Consider the following 20,424-nt stretch of genomic DNA (forward strand, 5'->3'; position numbering starts at 1 on the left):
TGCAGTTAATTATCAGCCAGCACAATGGCTCCTGCTTACAAGAAAAGAGAATCATGATATGAGGTGGAGCAGCGTGCGCCGCAGGAGGAAACGTGTCAACAGAAAAAAAATTCCGCCAGCTAATTTCGAAACACACTTTATTATTTAAACTGATATCCAATAATATCAATTGGAAAATTCACCTCATGGTAATAACATATGCAATCAAAGTGCTTCCCAGTAAAGTTGTTCCCTGCGCTGCACCCATAGGTTCCAGATCTGCTGCAACCCTGAACCGGATCAGCAGTTTCAGAAAATAGATGGATTGGTTCACAGTGGGCCCCCTCTACCATATGACCGGTTACATCCATTTTGTAATATCCAGAATCTCTGTGCTTTCACTGGGGTCAAGGACAATCTATGCATGGCAAATCTAACCTGCCTTAGCTACGGAAAGAAGGCGGTAAGCTACACCCCAGATTAATAACCGGGCTTCACGAACTGCCTTCATCTGCATGTGGATGCTTCACTGCGGCTTGCAGACTGATACCGGGGCGACACCCTCACAACCCCGCGGCCATGGGAACGAGGGTGACACCAGCGCGTTCGCAAGGCGATGCTTCCAGCATGTCATTCTCGCAGTGCTGCTTCCGGCGCGTATGCCTAACGGCCTCTTCCTTCCTGTCGTTTACAGTGCACACCCTCACGTACATCTAACCGCAGTAACACCTTCAGTGTTCGCTCTGCCTTCCCCTGAGCTGAACTCAGTTTTCTATGGTGACAAACGTGGCTCCCACGAGGTGCCACCAATGTTTCTGCCATGTTAGCTTCTGGCAGATTTAGGATAATTCTTTCGGACGCTCTTCACCGGCTATGGATCATACAGTACACTATATAAAGCAACAAAAATATTTGCAATACAAACAGCTTATCAGGCTGGGAGCGCCTGATATACACATGTATAATAATTATGAAGCCTTGGGAATCCAAGTCATGGTTATGTGTGGCTCAGCGGATGCCTGTTCAAATCCCATTCTCACCAGAACAGTGACATCTCTGTTGGGCCCTAAAGTCCCCAAAATGTTCCGGGACTGCTGGGTAAATGCCTGACCTTGCACTCAGACCCCAAGCTCAGCTCTCAACCTCTATAAATTTTAATGTCTTAAAAATGAGGGCATGGTGGCTATACAGTGTTAGTCAAAAGCTTGGACACTTACCCATAGAAAGTTTTATTTGTACTTTTCTGTATTACAATAATTTTGCTGTTATGACAAGAAAATAGCTTGCATTTTAACATGTATACTGCAAATGAAGTGGAGTTAGCATATAAAGATTAAAATGCATTATTTTGTTTTCATAGCATTTACAGTTACCACAATCGATTGTCGCACGTATCGTTCTTAAAGGTGAATGCGAACTTGCGTATCAATTATGTCCATTCCTGACTATATGTGAAAAATAAGAATTCCAAAGTACCTGTACTTGTGCAAATTGCAAATTAAGGCTTCGTATCATTTTTACAGAAATCATAATGTAATCTTTTGTTTAGTAAACAAACATCCATCGATTTTCAACCTCATACACCAAAAATGGGAGGGGAACCTGCACTATATGGGAAGAATATGAAAACACACACGCACACAAACACACACATCACACACACATCACATCACACACATCACACACGCACACACAGACACACAGACACACACACATCACACACGCACACACAGACACGGGATTCAAATCTTTGACCCTGCAGCAGTGAGGCGACAGTTACACACAAACGAAACCACTTTTGTATTTACGTTTAAGCAGGATGGATGGAAATAAAACAAAAAAAAATATTTTGTGTTTTTAAAAACATAAGCATGTACATGCCCTCGCTTCATTTATCTTTTTACATATATCATATAATTTCCAAATTTTTTTTACACAGTATAAACATATAACATCAGGATAAGAAGAGCTGCCAAATAAACATATATAATTTAACAGGATTGGTATAATACAGTTTAAAGTAAAGAAACGGCTGAGGAAAATCCTGAAATAATGGATGAGGAGAAGCACAGAAGTTGTGAACCATCCAAGACGGTAACACACAGCACTGCAGAAGCCACAAGGCCCGTAATCACTAGAAATGGTTTCATATCGTATTGGATCAAAAACAGCTTTTCCCCCATAACTGTTGCAAGACTGTCCTGCGCCCCCACGTTCCCCCATATTTAAAATTGATACTGCTGTCCTGCTCCCCCGCTGATCTATGTAGTGACAGTAACGATTCTTATGTTATGTTATACATTATCGGAGGTATGTTCAGTGCTGGAGAAGGGTTCCACTGGTCCATCAGTCTCCGGTGTAAAAGGGATTTTGGACTGTGCTTGTTGCTGCTTTGAATAGAACGTTTTCCTGGGAAGAGAACAAGCATAATATTGAAGACACAAAGCGAGGGAGAAATGATCTGGTTGTTGATGGAAAGGCTGTGCTAACCTGGGTGGACCACTTCGCCTTTAAACGCTCTTCCTCATGCTTTTTGTACTCCACCAAGTCTTGATACCAAATGACCGCTTTGACAACGAGCAGGATGAATAGTCCAATCAGGGCTACTCCAGTAAATGCCCCTCCAATTATGGCCCCTATGTTTGGTGGAGGTGGGCATTCTAGGGAACAGAGAAACACACAGTCGGAACAATCGTAAGTCAAAGAAAGGCAGGAATGACACCAAACAGCAGGTAAAAGCGCACTTAGGAGAATCTGGTGTGATTGCTTCTCTAGCAACAGCAATGAATCCAGCTTCTAACCTCTCTGCTTCAGAATCTGAACTTCATATCTGTCAAAGCCATCCATCTCTTTCATCACGTAGGTCATCCAGCAGTTCTGTGAGTCCTTCTCTCTGCAGGGCTTTTTGCTTCTGAGACTGTCCACCATCATAACATTGTTGAGATGTGTGCAAACCCCATTGCAGTTTTTTTGTAACGGGCCAGCTTCAAAACCCTTACACTCAATACAGCTCCTGAAAAACAATCGTGCTAAATGAGTTAAAACAGGTAAATCGAAATACATACAGAAACATACACACAAACATGCACACAAACAGAAACACATACAGGAACACACACACACACATAGAAACAAACAGGAACACACACACACATAAAAACACATACAGGAATATGTGCACACACATACAGTATAAACACAAACAGGAACACATACAGAGTATCCTCTAATACAGCTCTTCAACTGTGGAATAGTTTTCCAGTGGATATTCAGGCTCACTCACAATATCCAAGTCTAGACTAAAAACACACTTGTTTAGTCTAGCCTATAGGGACTCTAGTTCTAGCTCTAGATAACCCATCCATCACACACATACACCACAAATGACAGTGGCTGTGTCCTTACGCATATTTGGAGCAGGGGGAGCTGCAGGCAGTGCATTCCTCGCAGTACGGCAGCTCGTAGCCCTCCTTGCACCTGCAGACGCCGCACTCGCATTCTCCCCGTTTACTGCACATCACCTCGGTGCTCTTGTTCGTCATGCACTCTTCCAGGGACATCTTACACTGGCACGCCGACCCCCCATACCCGGCGTTGCATATGCACTTGCCGCAGTCACACTTCCCATTCCCTGTTGGGGGGGAAATACTTCAGGCTTTCGCCAAGCCGGCATTATCGGTGCATGGATGGTCGCGTGGGTATGGCGCCTACCTGCGCATATTTTGTTGCCGTGGGACTCGCAGCTGGTGTTGCTGCACTGGCAGTAGGTCCCGTAGAATTGGATGCCCTCCTTGCTGGCGTGGCACTCACAGAGGCCGCACATGCACTCCCCCTGGCCGGAGCATTCTGTGCCGTTATTCAACCGGCAGGCCTCGTTCTGCCGCTCCAGGCTCGACTCCTTCAGCTCGCACTGGCAGGTCTGTCCCGCAAATCCTTCCTGGCAGCTTCAGGGAAATTCATCACAAAATGTATCTTTACGCATCAGAAGATAAATTAAGTCCTGATGTTGATCCGGATTATTTACTACTGAATAAAACAGTGGTCTTCAACCTGTTTTTGCAGTGAGAGCTACTTTTACAAATAATGAGCTCTGGCAAGCTGCCGAACTGAAACAGTTTATTTTGCCAGCTGGAGTAGGGAGGATCCTTCTTGGTATATTTTGGACGTTATTTCACGGTTGATCGGTTTTGACCACTGAAATAAAGCATCTGAATTATTTGTGCATGTGTTATTGTTGAGTTACCAGATTGTCTGTAGGTGTGAATGTCTGTTTGAATGGTGTGTGTGCCCTGCGATGGGTTGGTGCCCCATCCTGGATAAAATCCCTGCATTGTGAATAAAGACTCCTGACCACTGTGACTCTGAATGGGAGAAGTGGCAGAAGTGGGCAGAGAATCTGGATGGATGGTGCACTCTTCATGTATTTTTCTCTATACACTCCGATTTCCTGAGTCCATATGTGTGAGTACATAAGTCCGGATATGTGTTGATCTGGTGAATGTTGGCTACAGTGAGTGAATGCGGGTGAGTATTCTGTGTGGTAGATTACGCTGTGGTTTAATACTACCCCTTAACCCCTCATCCCTAATCTATGCAATAGGCTCAAAATCAATCAGAGTACTACTGTTTATTTTTAATGGGACATTTCTGTGAAAAAATTCCAGAGGTACCCTTTTGTATCAGAAGGATAGCTCTAACAGAACCAGGCTAACAAAAGTGTAGTAGCTCTGTTTATTGCTTCTGGATCATAAGGGTCCTACTGCTTAATATTTAGATCAGAGCAGGACAAAAGCCAGCCTGCTTTTACTGGCCCACATGTTTATTAAAAATGATTAAGAAATGGAAATCAAAATTACAATTGTTTCTTAAAAAAAGATTCAGAATGTAGGTCTTTTAAAAAAGAATGGGGGCAAAAATCTACCAAGTCTTCTGTATTGTATGTTCCTGGGGTCATAATTGTTAAAAATGTCCCCTGCTGAAGCTCGGATTTGGCCCTCCACAGGAAATAATTTTCCCAGCCGGATCTAAGTGGTGTATAGCTGAGATCGACTCTCACTCTTCTCTCTCAGACACACATATGCCGTATATTAATACAGGCGTATGCCTCATCAGTAACTTAGCGGAGTTGTTACCATACCTGCAAGTGCCGCAGACGACTTTGCCCCTATTATTGCAGTGACTATGGTTACTGTGATGAGCGCTGTCATCACAATCACACTCGCAGCGTGTCAATACATTCGCTGTCACTGTGTCTATGAAGCCCAGGGCTCTGATGCGAAACATTTGCTCCTCCATGCACCGTGTCGCTGTCACTGTCACGTTGAAAATGACCTAAAAAAATTTGCACAACACAGTCCAAGTATCAACCAAGTGATTTTTTATTTGATTATGGCCGATATTATGAATACTGAATTTCTACATTCCCTGGTGACATAGTTTGATAATGAAATTATATGCAATCAATATTGTATGCATGCTTTCTTTTGACTTGTCATATTAGTGTTCAGCCATGTAAACGGTGCTGTTCTTGAAGGAGCAGTGTGTTGTACCTACCTCCTCTCCATGCTTGACATTGTTACACCTCCCTGTTGTGCCGGTAATGTCTCCACCTTTACAGTGTGATGAATAGGTGACAGTAACACCATCTGGAAGCTCCTCATGGCTCAAGATCACATTTGACGACAGTTTCTATGTTGATTGATATTACACAGTTAGTGTCAAGATATCTATCTATCTATCTATCTATCTTTCTATCTATCTATCTATCTATCTATCTATCTATCTATCTATCTATCTATCTATCTGGCCCCTACTATGGTTACTGTGATGAGCGCTGTCATCACAATCACATCTATCTATCTATCTATCTATCTATCTATCTATCTATCTATCTATCTATCTGTCTAAATTTTTTCATTTTGAATGTTTAAATCAAAATCATTAAATGCTTGCCTCATACGCCTCTTTGATCAGTGTCACAATGTTGCTAGAGTCGTTCGATAGAGCGCCAACTTCAGACTTGGGAATGAGCTCTGTCAGGGCCTGTGAGGGTACAAAATGCCATCAAACCCTAGCCCTCTCCCTACCATGCTGGAAGCTTTGATGAACATGCTGATATCTCGATGAACTGAATACATTTCTGTTTGACGAAATCAATATCATGCAGGTGATACTGTAAGGTCCAGAAGACTCACCTTATACACATATTCCACTCTCTCAGTCACAGCAAAGATGGTCTGGATGTTGTTGTCTGCTAACTTTGTGGCCACCTGCCCTACAGAAGGATAGTCCTGAAAAGAGAGAAGACCTTCCATTACATCACAACCAACCAATTGTCTGTTTTACAAACTTATACTTCTGTCTTTATTTTGTAGCCTGCAGCCCTGTGCTATAATTAATCATTCAATGCAACTTGTAAATATAGTGTAGTGCAATGTGCAAAGCACATAAATCAAGGTTCCCCAATTCTGGTCTTCAGGGGCCAGAATCCAACACACATCAAACACACTTACTAAACCTGATAAGTAGCTAGTCAAGATGTGTCTGAGCAGGGAACTCTGCAAACTGTGGTAGATCATGTCTCTCTCGGACCAGATCTTGGGAACTCTGACATAAAGGAACTATCTGAAATCTTTTACAAAGACTATTTTTTTCAACATAACAGACATAAGTAAGAATCTCTTGCATTTCCAGTTTCTGGTATTGGTTAGGGTTACCATTTCATTGTTTTTGCTGTTCAACAGGTCTTCATCCAGGTGGCACTGGCCGTCGTTCGGTTCAAAAATGCTGCCCAGTTTCCCATCACCTGCCATGTGAAATCCATCGTCTGTAGCCACTACAAGCAGCCGAGTGCTGTTCCCCCAGCCAATTTTGTCCTGTTGGGTGCAGAGTGCGGTATGAATAGACATGCTGGTTATTTTAATGTCTTATTGTGCCATACAGAGAAAAATGCATGTCCACAGTGACACGTGCACATATGATCTGTGGCACATCACTGAGACATGATCATGCACTCATGGTGCTTCGTGAAGAACAGGTATGATCTGCACAGGCTTCCCATTTAAATTCAGGAGACCATCCCTACCCCACAGACTGCCACTTGCATGATGGCATCGAGAGATCCTTCTGGCCTGTCCAGATTCCCCGAGATGTTCTGGATGGACACCGTTTCGGTAAAGGTATCCACATTGTCCGTCAGGCTCAACACATGTTGGTATCCAAACGCAGGCCGGCAATTCTTCTCTTCATCTGGACATGGCTTTTGCAGTTTTTCTGGGTGGGTGTTTGTGAATGGCAGAACAGTCTTGTCGATAAATGACCCAAAACCTGTGGAAAACAGCATCCGTGATAAACTGCGGCGATTATCATCAAGTTATTAATCCAGTTAATGAGTCTGCACCATCCAGAGAACTGGAGTCTGTGAGATGCGATCTCACCTATACGTGCTTTGGTGGTCGTCTGCTGCAAAACTTCCAGCAAAGACTTTCCAAGTTTCTTCACGTTTTGTAGATCGTCATTCATAGAATAGGAAAGGTCCATCAAGTAGTACAGATCCACTGGGTAGTCTTCCGCACGTTTGAACTTGACTGAGAAAGTGTGTGGCATACCTGAACAGAATTGTGGTATAAATACACTCAATAGTCATTTTGAGAGAGGCAAGACCTGTAATTGCACTCGAAGGAGCTTGATGTGCTTTGGACCACATTTCTGACTTTGCAAGGAGTGCAAACAGACACACCTGGTCTAAGTATGAGTTTGACTCCCTGAGGTTGGATCTGGAATTTCTCCGAACCGCTCTCTATGCTCAGTGGTCTGTTCTTCGTATTATGGGCAGTGCTCTTTGGATAGATGATGTTCGTCTCCTCACAGCCTTTCTTCTCCAACTCCGTTCGTGTGTCGCATCGCACAGAGTCCACATCACCCTGCTTGGTGTAGTTCTGTGGTACAGGATGTATAGGAAGTCATTGCAAGTAGATTAGATTAGTAAATTAACTTTATTGATGATACAGGAAATTCTTGTGCATAAAGTTGCAAGATACATAGAGCACAGAAAGACATATATGGAATGTAAAACAGGCAAGGTCAAAGACACTTTGACAAGTAAATATAGCACAAACAAATTAAAAAGTAGCTAAATAAATATCCATCTCTCTGTTTTTCATATAAGCCTCCAGACTTAGCCAGAAAGGACAGGTCCATCACAGGGAAGACACTCACAATTAGTAGTTAGAATACACCCATTAATCTAACCGTATGTTAACCATATATCGGAGGAAACTGGATTACCTTGTGGAAACCAGCATGAACATGGGGACAACATAGAGGGCAGGAACTGAATCCCTGAACCTCAGAGATGTGCAACCAGAGCCATTGTGCCACCACTTGTAAAAAAAATATCGGCATTTTGGCTACCTTCAAACCAGTGCCGGTCGAAGCTCATGTGGTGCCCTAGGCAAGCTTCACTACCCATAATTCATGTGTCTCAGATGGTGCACACATGGGTGGTGGTTGTGGGCTGAAAAGTTTGGGAACCCATGCACTTGGCAGTCGCCCTTGTTGCCTATGGAAGTATTTCCTACTTGGTCCTCGGGGACCTGCAGACAGTGCAGGTTTTTGCTCCGTCCTAGCTTCCGCACCGACTGTCTGAGAGGGAGCTTGAAGGGAGCAAAAACGTGGACTAGCTAAGGGTCCCCAAGGACAAGACAGGGAAACACTTGCCAGTAGGGTTGCTTCTAATCTAGTTGTGAGTTCCTAGAAGCCACTTCTTAATGCAAAGTGTCTTTGGACACCTTCGCCAACTTGTCACGTTTTCTAGAGAACTGGACAGCAGGTGTCATTTGGCTCGAGATTCTGGCCACCTCACTCTTGCTGCTTACTCACCAGCTGTTTGCACCAGGCACAGAAGCGGCCAGATTGGATGCAGTCGCTGCAGGACTTGATGGCTGTCTTAATACATTCTTCCTTGCAGAGGCCTGGGAAGCAGGAGAGATGCACGGGTGAGGCAGTGATTTGCATCGAAACCAGAATAAGCCGCTTCTCAAGGTCAAACCAGTCAAACCAAAATCAACACCTTTTCAAAGATGATTCTCAGTCAAACCGGAATAAACCGCTTCTCAAAGGTGTGTAAGTTGTGGTTGCTAGCTGATGTGATCGACACCTTCCGTGCTCTTAAACTTAAAATACAGGGTGGATTTTATGAGTTGGTGATGAGCGAAAGTACAAATTAAATTTCCAAAAACATCTTAATGCTCAAATTCTCCTCAGTGTAGTGAGCCGTAAATGCAAAACTACCTTTAAAGCTTTAATAATAATAATAATAGATACTTTATTGATCCCCGTGGGGAAATTGTTTTTACGCCTCCCTCAAAACTTGCTCTTTGTAGAGCAAGCTGTCCGCGAAGGGCAGCCACCCGTAGCTGCGCCCAGGGAGCTGGGGATTGAGGGTCTTGCTCAAGGACCCGCAGACGTGCTGAGGCTGGGCTTGAACCGGCGACCTTGTGATTACAGGCACACGGCTTAGCCCACTGAGCCACACGCTGGAATCATTTATAACTTTTTAAATGGCATGAAATATGGCCACCATTTACAGAAAAGCAGTGTTTCTTCAAGTTATGTCAAGGTGCTTTTGTTTGGTGTGGTCAGTGGTCAAGCTCTATATGAATCTTCCAGGAACTCCATTTTGAGGAAACAGGAACCCAGTGGCAGTATCAGTAAGTGAAATATGAGAAGTTGCTGAATATGCCAATAGTAACCAATGCAGCTGTGTTTCTCTCCTAATTCAATTGAAGTCAGTATGCAAGTGCTTTTTAGAGAGGATGACGCACGCCTCCAAAACACCAGTCAAACAACATCTTGTTTTTTGATCAGACACTTTTAGATTGTATTTCACTAGCCATTTCCTCGTTATATTCATTACAGGTGTAAGTTTTAAATTAATCGTAACTGCCCACATGGAAAGAACCTATATGAGGATATATGCGCATATATGAAACCTATATGCAGTATATATGCACATATATGATAATATATATGCTGCATATATGGGTATATATGCCACATATAGGCAAAATTGAGGTGCATATATGTGCATATACAGGCCATATAGGTCTCCTGTATTGCTTCTTTATATCCACATATAACCCCTATTTTAGCTCATATCTCACTTTGGCAACTGTCATACATGATGCCTAGCTCATATTTTCTATTATCAAGGCAATAACTAAGAACTAACTAAAAAAAAATGCAAAAAACTTATGTGCGAACACGTGAAATTGGTATCACATGTAATTGGCATGTTATGGAATTTAACTATAGCAAATAAGTGAGAGGAGATGGAAAGCTATGATGTCTACACGTTTTCCTGAAACATTTACTATGCAGTCCCATGAAACATTTACTATGCAGTTGTACACTCACCTAAAGGATTATTAGAAACACCATACTAATACAGTGTTTGACCCCCTTTTGCCTTCAGAACTGCCTTAATTCTACGTGGCATTGATTCAACAAGGTGCTGAAAGCATGCTTTAGAAATGTTGGCCCATATTGATAGGATAGCATCTTGCAGTTGATGGAGATTTGTGGGATGCACATCCAGGGCACGAAGCTCCCGTTCCACCACATCCCAAAGATGCTCTATTGGGTTGAGATCTGGTGACTGTGGGGGCCATTTTAGTACAGTGAACTCATTGTCATGTTCAAGAAACCAATTTGAAATGATTCGAGCTTTGTGACATGGTGCATTATCCTGCTGGAAGTAGCCATCAGCGGATGGGTACATGGTGGTCATAAAAGGATGGACATGGTCAGAAACAATGCTCAGGTAGGCCGTGGCATTTAAACGATGCCCAATTGGCACTAAGGTGTCATGATCCGCTCCGTCCGCTCCTGATGTGTGCCACGCCCACCTCGTTACCTCGTGTTCAGCCCTAATTGTGATCGCCTGTGTCCTGTTAAGTCTAGCTTGTCTCTTGTATTTAGTCCGCGTTCCCGTTTGTATCCGCAGTCCGGTCATTGACGTTGTTGTGGTGTGCTTTGTGCTCTGTGTTCTGTCTAAGATTGTCTATGAAGTCTTCTGGTGTGTTGTTGTTTTTTGTTCAATTAAATAAACCCCTTTCTGTACCTGGAGCCGCAAGTGGGTCGTCCGCCCTTTTCTGAGCCTGCGCCATGCCTCGTTCCCGTTCCCGAGCTGCCCGGATCCTTGACAGAATGAACCACTCAGAAGGACGATCCCCAGGCTCCACAACACCCCTCATGCTGGGATATGTGTCCCTAGCACCTGCTACTGGGCCTGCAGTGCTCCAGTTGGAGCACTCACCCTCTGGACCTGTTCCTGATCCTGTCTGTTCTCCAAGTGCCTATTATGGTACCCGGCTGGCTCTGAAGTGTTCCCGGTCTCCTGTAGATGCCATTGTTCGGGTCCCCAAGTTCCCTAGAAAGGGGAGGAAAGCTCCATCAGTTGCTGCAGTGGAGCCTCTGCATCTAGAGGGCCAGGTTCTTCCTTGTCTGCCTCCAGTTGTTCCTGTTGCAACGCCTGTTGAGGTGGAGGAAGGGCTGGAGGCCCTCAATCGCCGGCTGATGGATTGGGCCAAGGGACTTTCGTCTCCAGTGTCTGGCCCAGCCGCAGCTGCCTCCGCCGCCCTGCCCGAGTCTTGCCCAGAAGTCATGCCCGCTTCCGTCGCCCTGCCCGAGTCCTGCCCAGGAGAAGTCACGCCCTTTTCTGAGCCTGTGCCATGCCTCGTTCCCGTTCCCGAGCTGCCCGGATCCATGACACTAAGGGGCCTAAAGTGTGCCAAGAAAACATCCCCCACACCATTACACCACCACCACCAGCCTGCACAGTGGTAACAAGGCATGATGGATCCATGTTCTCATTCTGTTTACGCCAAATTCTGACTCTACCATTTGAATGTCTCAACAGAAATCGAGACTCATCAGACCAGGAAACATTTTTCCAGTCTTCAACTGTCCAATTTTGGTGAGCTCCTGCAAATTGTAGCCTCTTTTTCCTATTTGTAGTGGAGATGAGTGGTACCCGGTGGAGTCTTCTGCTGTTGTAGCCCATCCACCTCAAGGTTGTGCGTGTTGTGGCTTCACAAATGCTTTGCTGCATACCTTCGTTGTAACGAGTGGTTATTTCAGTCAAAGTTGCTCTTCTATCAGCTTGAATCAGTCGGCCCATTCTCCTCTGACCTCTAGCATCAACAAGGCATTTTCGCCCACAGGACTGCCGCATACTGGATGTTTTTCCCTTTGCACACCATTCTTTGTAAACCCTAGAAATGGTTGTGCGTGAAAATCCCAGTAACTGAGCAGATTGTGAAATACTCAGACCGGCCCGTCTGGCACCAACAACCATGCCACGCTCAAAATTGCTTAAATCACCTTTCTTTCCCATTCTGACATTCAGTTTGGAGTTCAGGAGAGTATCTTGACCAGGACCACAACCCTAAATGCATTGAAGCAACTGCCATGTGATTGGTTGATTAGATAATTGCATTAATGAGAAATTGAACAGGTGTTCCTAATAATCCTTTAGGTGAGTGTATTTAGAAGAACATTTCTTTTTCACGCCAACCTTCGGAGGGAGAGGGAGAAACAGAGGAAAAAGAAAAAGCAATTTAACAGTGACAGTGGCACAGATGGGAGAGTGGGTTGTCCCATGATTGGAAGGTTAGGGGTTTGAATCTTGGCTCCTGCAGGTGCAGACTGTTGTTGTGTGACAAGACACTTGCTAAATGTAAATAAAAAATTTAAATTTCTACATTTTGGGCTTTTATTTATGTTGTCTAGCAGCTATGGATTTTAATAATTTTAGTAATATATTGGTGAACATATAGGTGAACATATAGGTGCATATATGCATATATGTACATATAATATAGGAAAACTGCCAATTTTATATATGTCACATATATTAAAAACCTATATCAAAACCTATATTAAAACATATATGTTTATATAGGTTATTTCCGTGTGGGTGCTTACAAAGAATGCACCACAATATTAACATGGAGGCTGCAGGAGCAGGTACGTGGTCCTGAACAAGGCCACACGGACTCCTGAGTGACGATCATCGTGCGATCTCTGCCACAGGAGTCAGAATCAGTTCCTGTCCTGCTCTTGTCCATGTGTCATTTCTCTGTTTGGCCAGTGGGTGTCACTGGTCATCCCATCTCGTGTTTTTTTCTCAGGTTATTACCCCTGGCTACTGTGTGGTTTAATATGCCAAACAGGTGGCTTTTACCCAGGTTTCCCTTTTGGTTGTGGGTTTGAGGCTGACCAAACTAGCTGTTGTTTAATGTTTGTTGGTTTTGTGTTCTCTTGGTTTAACTTATGTTTAGGTATTTCAGTTAGTTCCTTGTTTTTTGCTCCCTGTTCAGTTTTACTTTTTTGTCTCTCTTAGTGTTTATACCTTTTCTGTATCTGTTTATTGATCTTACCTGCTTCTCATTTCCTCTAGTTTCTGTCACATGCCCCTAGATACCCCCTTTTATCTGTGTGTATTTAAATGCCTGCCCACATTCTGTTCCTTAGTTTGTCACTGTGGCTGTTTGCTCTATGTTACCAGTCCGTAGTTGTAGTTGTAACTCTGTGTTAGTTCACTAGTGGTTTAATCCTTGCTTGGTACCCATGATTTCCTAGGTTTAGTGTTAGTTTCCTTTGCGATTAGTTTTTGTTAATTGACATTTTACATGGCTTGTGGTTCCTTTACTTTCTCCTTCTCCATTTGTGTTCTGTTTGCCCTTTCGTTGTTGGTCATTCCTCCTTTGTGATGCACCGCCATAATGGCAGAATTGCACGCTGATGCAGTTTTGTTCTGAGCCTTTGGTTTCATTCTGACATCTACAGGGAAGCCTTGGGTCATGCCTGTAGGGTGCAGGTCAGCAACATTCTGCTTTGTCCTCTGGCCATGGCCATATAGCAATTGTTATTACTAGGGACATTGCTGAGGAGCGCCCCCTTCAGGGTAAAGCATGGCCATAGCACCCAGAAATAGCAGAAATGGGATCATCGGTGTTTTGTGCCAATATTTGTAGCAGTGATGGTAACCTCTGATGAGTTCTCAGCTGGTCCTTATCGCCCTGATGCCAGGCAGAAGTCCACCTCTCAGCAAGCGAAGAAGCATGTTGCAGGTTTTGTTCCCACTTGGTGCTTCTTTCTGCTGCTCACAATTGTCATTTTTCCTCTCCCTTTCGAAAGGAGAAGTGAACTCTGAAAAGTGTTGCTTCACTTTCCCAACCTTTTGTCTGGGCCCCTTTGTGCCGATTGGCCCCTAGGGAGTTTCCTATGCCTAGATCCAGGCCTGCTCTTGTGGTTTGGAGCTCAAGCTTGTCTTTGTGCATATGATACTGTTCACTGGTCACCCCATCTCTCACTGGTGAATTTTTTGCACACAAATTTTGTTCGTCATATCACATGCACATTCTCAGGCTAATGCCATAGTAATATTTATGCATTTGTGCCTGTAGCATCAGTTGTAGGAAGTAATTGCAAAAGGATAATCACTATGTAGATCAGGGGAGGCCAATCTTATCTAAAAAGGGCCGGTGTGTGTGCGGGTTTTCGATGCAACTTCCCCATGTAGATTACTAATTAGAGGACTGATTGGCTGAAGAGTCCTCACACCTGGGTTTGAACAGCTGACCTACAGGTTATCCCAAAAAACCTGCGTACACACCGGTCCTTTGCGGATAAGATTGGCCACCCCTGATGTAGATGGTACTGACATGTGTTTCTGCAGTTCCGTTAAGATTAGGGTGACCAGATAATCCATGTCAGGGAGGACACTCTGGGCTAGGACAGGAATTGTAAATTACCATTTCAATTAAACGGACCTGGATTTCACTTGAGCGCTGAGTTCTTGCTGTGTGCTGATTGGTCAATCTCCTATAATCATGCATGTGTCACTAATGCTAATGTGAAACAGCTGGATGAGTCTTTCAGTTAAGGAAACAAACTAGTCAAAGCACAAGAAGAGCTGAACTATTTAGCCGAGCACAGGAGCCTTTCAATTTGAAAGTAGTTTGTAAAACCCGAAGTAGCTCAAAGTGTCCTCCCTGACATGGATTATCTGGTCACCCTAGTTAAGATCGAAGCAAGCTTGGTTCAAAGCAACATTCAAGTGGGGACCAGTGAACAAGGTCAGCCAGCATCCCAGCAGTGATACGATTATTATACCAGCTATGGGATTCAAACTCACAACTACCAGATATGGGCAGCACTCCTTAATCCACTGAGCTGTAGCTCCCAGTGGTCAAGTTGTAAAAAATTTTTACAACTTGATTTTACAAATTTGGGTCAAATCTTTGCCAAAAGGGGGGAACTTACAGATACATGTTTTGTGGTTTACCCTTCACAGATTGGTTATCATGAACTGTCTCCATCTGTCCTTTCCTGTTCCCGTTTGATTCTGCTGGCCATCCCATGTCCTCCTCTCTTTTTCCTAATTACCCTCACCTGTTCTCTATTACATGTGCTCCCTAGTGTATAGTCAATTGCTATGGCCTGCACCTGTCTCTCATGTAGCCCTCGTTATAAGAGTATATATGTTCCTGCGTGTACCTGATCCTACTACACTATAGATAATCTATACTCAAGTTTTACTCATATTGCAAAACATTTTCTTATGATATTTCTCTAGATATTGTCACATTAAAATACAACTATCTCTTGTGAACATTAAACTTCAAGCTGCTTTTAAAAAACAAACTACTTGTAAGGTATATGGTGAGTTTTTATTGATTATGGAATGCAAAAACACAGAACAAGATTTATAGACAATGTGCAGAAAGGGAGTGAGCATAAATGCCAGGAGAGTGTGCATGCGGGTGTGAGTGACAGAATGAAACTTGATTTCAGCTGCACCCTTACTAAACACCTCCTCACCAAGATGTTTATCTGGGAAGAGAACGGGTTTAACGGCTAGCTAGGTACAACAGGAGCAGCAATTCAATTGTTTTAAATCAATTTTTTCATGTTGGGTAATAGGGACATTTTCCTAAAATCACAATAACTATAGAACGCCTCTGTAACATTTTAGTGCGGTTATAAGAGGAGATGTTATTTTTTCAAAGGGGGTGATTTTTGTATTTTTTTTTGCCCTGGGGGGTAGCATCCACATGCATCCCATGTAAGGCAGCGTGTCGCTCATAGGGTTAGCTCTCTGCTTGTGATTGATTGGTTGCTAGTTCAATCTCCAACCTTATTTCCCCACGGGGATTAATAAAGTATCAATTATTAGAGGAGTCACATGTCCACTGGGTCCTTGAGCAAGACCCTTAACTCCATGAAATGCTCCAGGGGGCCTGGGTGAAACTGGCCTGAGCCAATGCTCAGACCCCAAGCCTCACTCTCACCTCTGTACATAAGCTGGCCTGATTCCACTTTACATTCCTTAAATGTACTTATGTTGCACTTATGATCATTGAATAGTCTTATTAGGTTCTTACTTTGTTAATGGTTGCTGTGTAGCTGTTGTGTTGCTCCTGCTGCAAAGCCACTTACACTTGACCTGGGCATTGATCTGAAGCTCAGCACAGCTGCACTTACGCCTAGTTGACTCCTCAACAGCCTGACTTTGGACAAACGCACTTACTAAATACGTTAAATGTAAATGTATGTCTCAGAAAGGAGAGAAAGATGAGAGATGCGAAAAGAAACATTGCCCATGTGCCTGTGCAAATGGCAAAAAAAGCATCACTTCATCACTGCAGTCCTAACAGCGCCCCCCAAAACCTTGGTATTGGTTTAGTGTTTACTTACCCCATTGCATCACAACCAGCACCAAAATCCAAAAGAGGAGATGATGATACAGACATCGATGCATTTCCTTCTGAAAGAGATACAGAATCATTAAGCAACTATGTATCAAACTTGTTCTATGTGCAAAAATGCTAACTAATATAACTTAAGCAGGTTAACATTGATGGCTATGGCGCTCGGCGCATGTGGGGGTTGCCAAAATGCTTCCCTTGTATTGTGTAGAATTATTTCTGACCATCTGTGACATAACAAGGCTTGTGAAACCATCTTTGGGAATCTTGGGCAATGCCTTTATTGGCAATGACTCATTTTCTAATGGCATGTGTGAATTACGTTTGGTTTTTTAGCATCACCCCAGTGCTGGACAGTGGTGGCCTAATGGTGCGGGAAGTCGTCTTGTAATTGAAAGATTGTTGGTCTGAATCCCTGACTAGCAAAATTCCAGTGAGTTACTGCCCCCAGGGCACTGACTTGGTTGCCCCATGCTATGTTATGATGCCACATGTTTTATTGCCAAGGACATATTTTATTGTTGTGCACTGTATGCTGTGGTGTATCAACAATGACAACAAATCCTGTTCACTATTTCACTAAATTCAGTCCTTCCCCAAACATTTGTTAACAGTCTCAGTTTGGCTGTCAGAGTTAACGCCCATAACCTCATGTACGTGCTTTTGGTTCGGAAAGCACTTCCTGTTTTTAAGAAGCTCCGCAACACTTTCTCTGATCATGTGATAATGTGATCTGTTCTGGCCTGTGTTTCTCTCATGACAGTGCCAGTTGCCAACAAGTAACACTGCACCCAATGAACACCTCACTAGAGCTTGCCCTGAAATGGCCCGACCGGCTTCTTCGCTTAGGCTACGCGAGAATCGTGTGTCTCATCGGCACTGTGCTTATTATTATGGGCTGTGTCTTTTGGCCCCATTGAGCCATTAGCTAGAAAAGTGAAACCAAAAAGGATGCAATAGAGGAAAGGGCATTTATATATAAGCAACATAAACGCCCTTTCCTCTATTTATGGACATCCTGCATCCTTTTTTTTTACTCTCATCACATGCTGCAGTTCCTAAATGTTAGGCCTACACCTTGCCCCCTGCTGTCAGTTGTCTGCCACTGTCATTCTTTCTCTCCTCTGCACTGCAATATACCCTTTGCTCTTTTAAATTGGCTACTGAAATATATTATTATCATTTTTGGATGTTGGATCATCTCTTTTTCTCATAATCTATCCTGTATAGCAGCGTTTCAGAGTCCAGCTCTTGTAAACCCACAGACAGTTTTGCTTCCAAAAATGAGGGCTGTCTGGCATGAAGCTCGGAGGGAGCAAAAACATGGAGCAGCTGTGGGTTTCCACGGATCGGATTGGGAAACACTGCTATACAGACAAATCACGTACTAACACTTATGGTTATATTACATCACTGGTCAGCTGCTTTTCGGGGAATGGTGCACTTCACAAACTGAAGAATGACAATCGTGAAGGTTTTGTATGTTTAGGTTTATTATTGAGTGCATTGGTGTTGGTCTGCACTTTTATTTATAGATTTGTGGAAATTAATTAGGTTTGAAAATTGATGTGAACGGATGGTGTAGCAGAAAAACACCTGCAGTCACTAACGTTTCATAGGAAAAGTCTAAGTAAGTTGCTTGGTTACTTTGGGTGGATGGAACCAAACCTCGCTTGGAGGTTGAAAGACAGATGAGAAAACCTCAACGTGCCTTAGTTGATAAGAATCCATAAAAGTACCATGCAGCAGAAATGAGTGCCACAGAGAGGAAATGCAATCACCACCATCATCATTATCTAAAGTCCAAGCCGAGTTTCAAGGGCCCCATCGCAGAGGGCGTAGGGAACCAAGTGATGAGCCTCAATGCCTGTCTCTGGACAGTGGGAGGAAACCGCCGAGCCCAGAGGACAAGGGTAAGGCTCACCATGGATTATTTGTCTTGTTAAATTGTATAAACAAAATATTCAAATGTTTATCGTAATTACACTCAAAATTATGAAAAAGCATTTAATAAATTAATGAATTAAACATGACATACCAAAAAAAAAAACACTCAAACAAGCCAGTTATTAACCTATAAAATCAATTTTTATATATATAATTAGTTGTCTTCTATGTTCAAAGGCAAATAAATGAAACATGAATATAATGCATATCCTGAGAACAATATAAAAAAAAACAATTAACCTGCATGGCTTCATCTACGCAAAGTACTCCCACCATATGCAGTGAGGTGCCTTTTGCACTGCGGCTAATTTGGCTCCGCCGGCCGCCTGTCGTTTCGGAGCTTTCACCCTTCTTGGGGGTCTCTGTCAGCTCCTGGCTGTTTCACCAGCAAGGTAATTCCTCACTGAGATCCTGACATTAAGAAGATTTAAGGGAGCAAATATTTGAAACCAGTCAGACTTACTGAGCATTAAGTTCTGTAGCTTCCTGTAGACCTTCCTCCGATCAAAGCGCGAGGGTAGCAGTTGACTGATCTGCTTTGTGGCTCGAAACGAGATCTACACCCCAACAGGAAAGGAGCACCGCCTGCAAGTTAGACTCTTAGGAAATAGAGCTCTAGTTGATGCTCTTAAACGTGTTTAATCATACGCAGACACATCGATCCACATGCAGAAGGCTATTTACAAAGGACATTTCAAGATTCATGAGGCATATTCGTATTTGTCACATGCATGAATGTAGTGGTACACCAGCAGTGAAATGAAACTTCTGCTATTACAGACATTGCAATAAACAAGATGGAGGGACAGGGGTGGATCTAAGGAGTGGGAAAATAATTGGTTGGCTCTGTCACCACCCTGCATCACAATAATAAAAACATATATTATTTTCTCAGCATAACCATATTAGAGATGCGGTGCAGGGAGGCCACCCACTAAATAAAACGGCTCCTGATGGTCACCCCAATCAAAATTTTCTGTAGCCTCCACTGTTGAAGGGTAGCCAAATTTAAAGTTAACAAAAGGAGTGCCAAAAATGTAGAAATGTACAAATGTAAAAATGTACAAAAACCCCCGTAGCACAAAAATGTGGGAGATTATATCAGCCAGTGGTGCACAGCCCACTATACACGTCTACACTTCACTGGGGAATGATTCTCAATTTGAAAAGAGGCCTCAGTTTGCTTGATATTAAGCTATGCTCTAATGTCTGCCCCCTTTTGGACAATTTCAGCCTCGATCAACCAGGCAAATCAGGAAATGGAACTGGAGCTGGAATTGGAAAAAAAACTACAGGGAACAGAACTGGAGTTGAATTTGAATTTCAGGGAGATTTAAGTTCCAACTCCAGTTCCATTTCCTGATTTGGACTGGAATTGATCAATGCATTCCTGAATGGCCCCAACCCTGGTTGGGTGCATTCTGGGATTATTGTTCTGTCTTAGGTCTTAGGCAAGAATATGCTGTTGCATTATGGGATTGTTGTTCTGTCTTAGGCGTTTTTGTTCTCTGCCCATATGCATGCTGGGGACCGCTGACCTGGCGCAGGTTGCAAGGATTGTCAAAGAAAGGCAGGATACGTCTGGCACTGGAAAAGGGAAAGCAGGGTGAAGGAAGGTTGCCCTGGTAACGGGGAACAGAGATATGATAAGCTGGGAGGAGAGAATCCTGTTTGTGTTTGAGTTAATAATAAGACAATGCATTTAATTCATATCACAGGTACA

The 20,424-nt window shown here is 43.4% G+C and overlaps 1 protein-coding gene across 2 annotated transcripts; it reads right to left on the reverse strand.

Annotated features, from left to right (window-relative positions):
- Positions 1 to 1,189: 1,189 nt before the first annotated feature.
- On the reverse strand, positions 1,190 to 19,468 carry LOC111845426 (integrin beta-2-like). Of its 2 annotated transcripts, none has more exons than XM_023814844.2 (16): positions 19,165 to 19,468; positions 16,744 to 16,810; positions 8,860 to 8,951; positions 7,718 to 7,916; positions 7,416 to 7,586; positions 7,064 to 7,305; positions 6,696 to 6,854; positions 6,174 to 6,269; positions 5,932 to 6,021; positions 5,533 to 5,667; positions 5,117 to 5,310; positions 3,691 to 3,923; positions 3,385 to 3,610; positions 2,781 to 2,992; positions 2,470 to 2,639; positions 1,190 to 2,388 (listed from the first exon to the last, which is right to left on the reverse strand). In XM_023814844.2, the coding sequence occupies exons 2-16, from the start codon at positions 16,805 to 16,807 to the stop codon at positions 2,326 to 2,328; spliced, it is 2,346 nt and encodes a 781-aa protein (XP_023670612.2). In that variant the 5' UTR covers positions 16,808 to 16,810; positions 19,165 to 19,468; the 3' UTR covers positions 1,190 to 2,325. The 2 variants fall into 2 exon arrangements, with proteins under 2 accessions (XP_023670612.2, XP_023670611.2); XM_023814843.2 differs by having other exon boundaries at positions 16,744 to 16,813.
- Between the last annotated feature and the right edge of the window lie 956 nt (positions 19,469 to 20,424).

This window comes from Paramormyrops kingsleyae, chromosome 16 (assembly GCF_048594095.1).
Source record: "Paramormyrops kingsleyae isolate MSU_618 chromosome 16, PKINGS_0.4, whole genome shotgun sequence".
Lineage (NCBI taxonomy): Eukaryota > Metazoa > Chordata > Actinopteri > Osteoglossiformes > Mormyridae > Paramormyrops > Paramormyrops kingsleyae.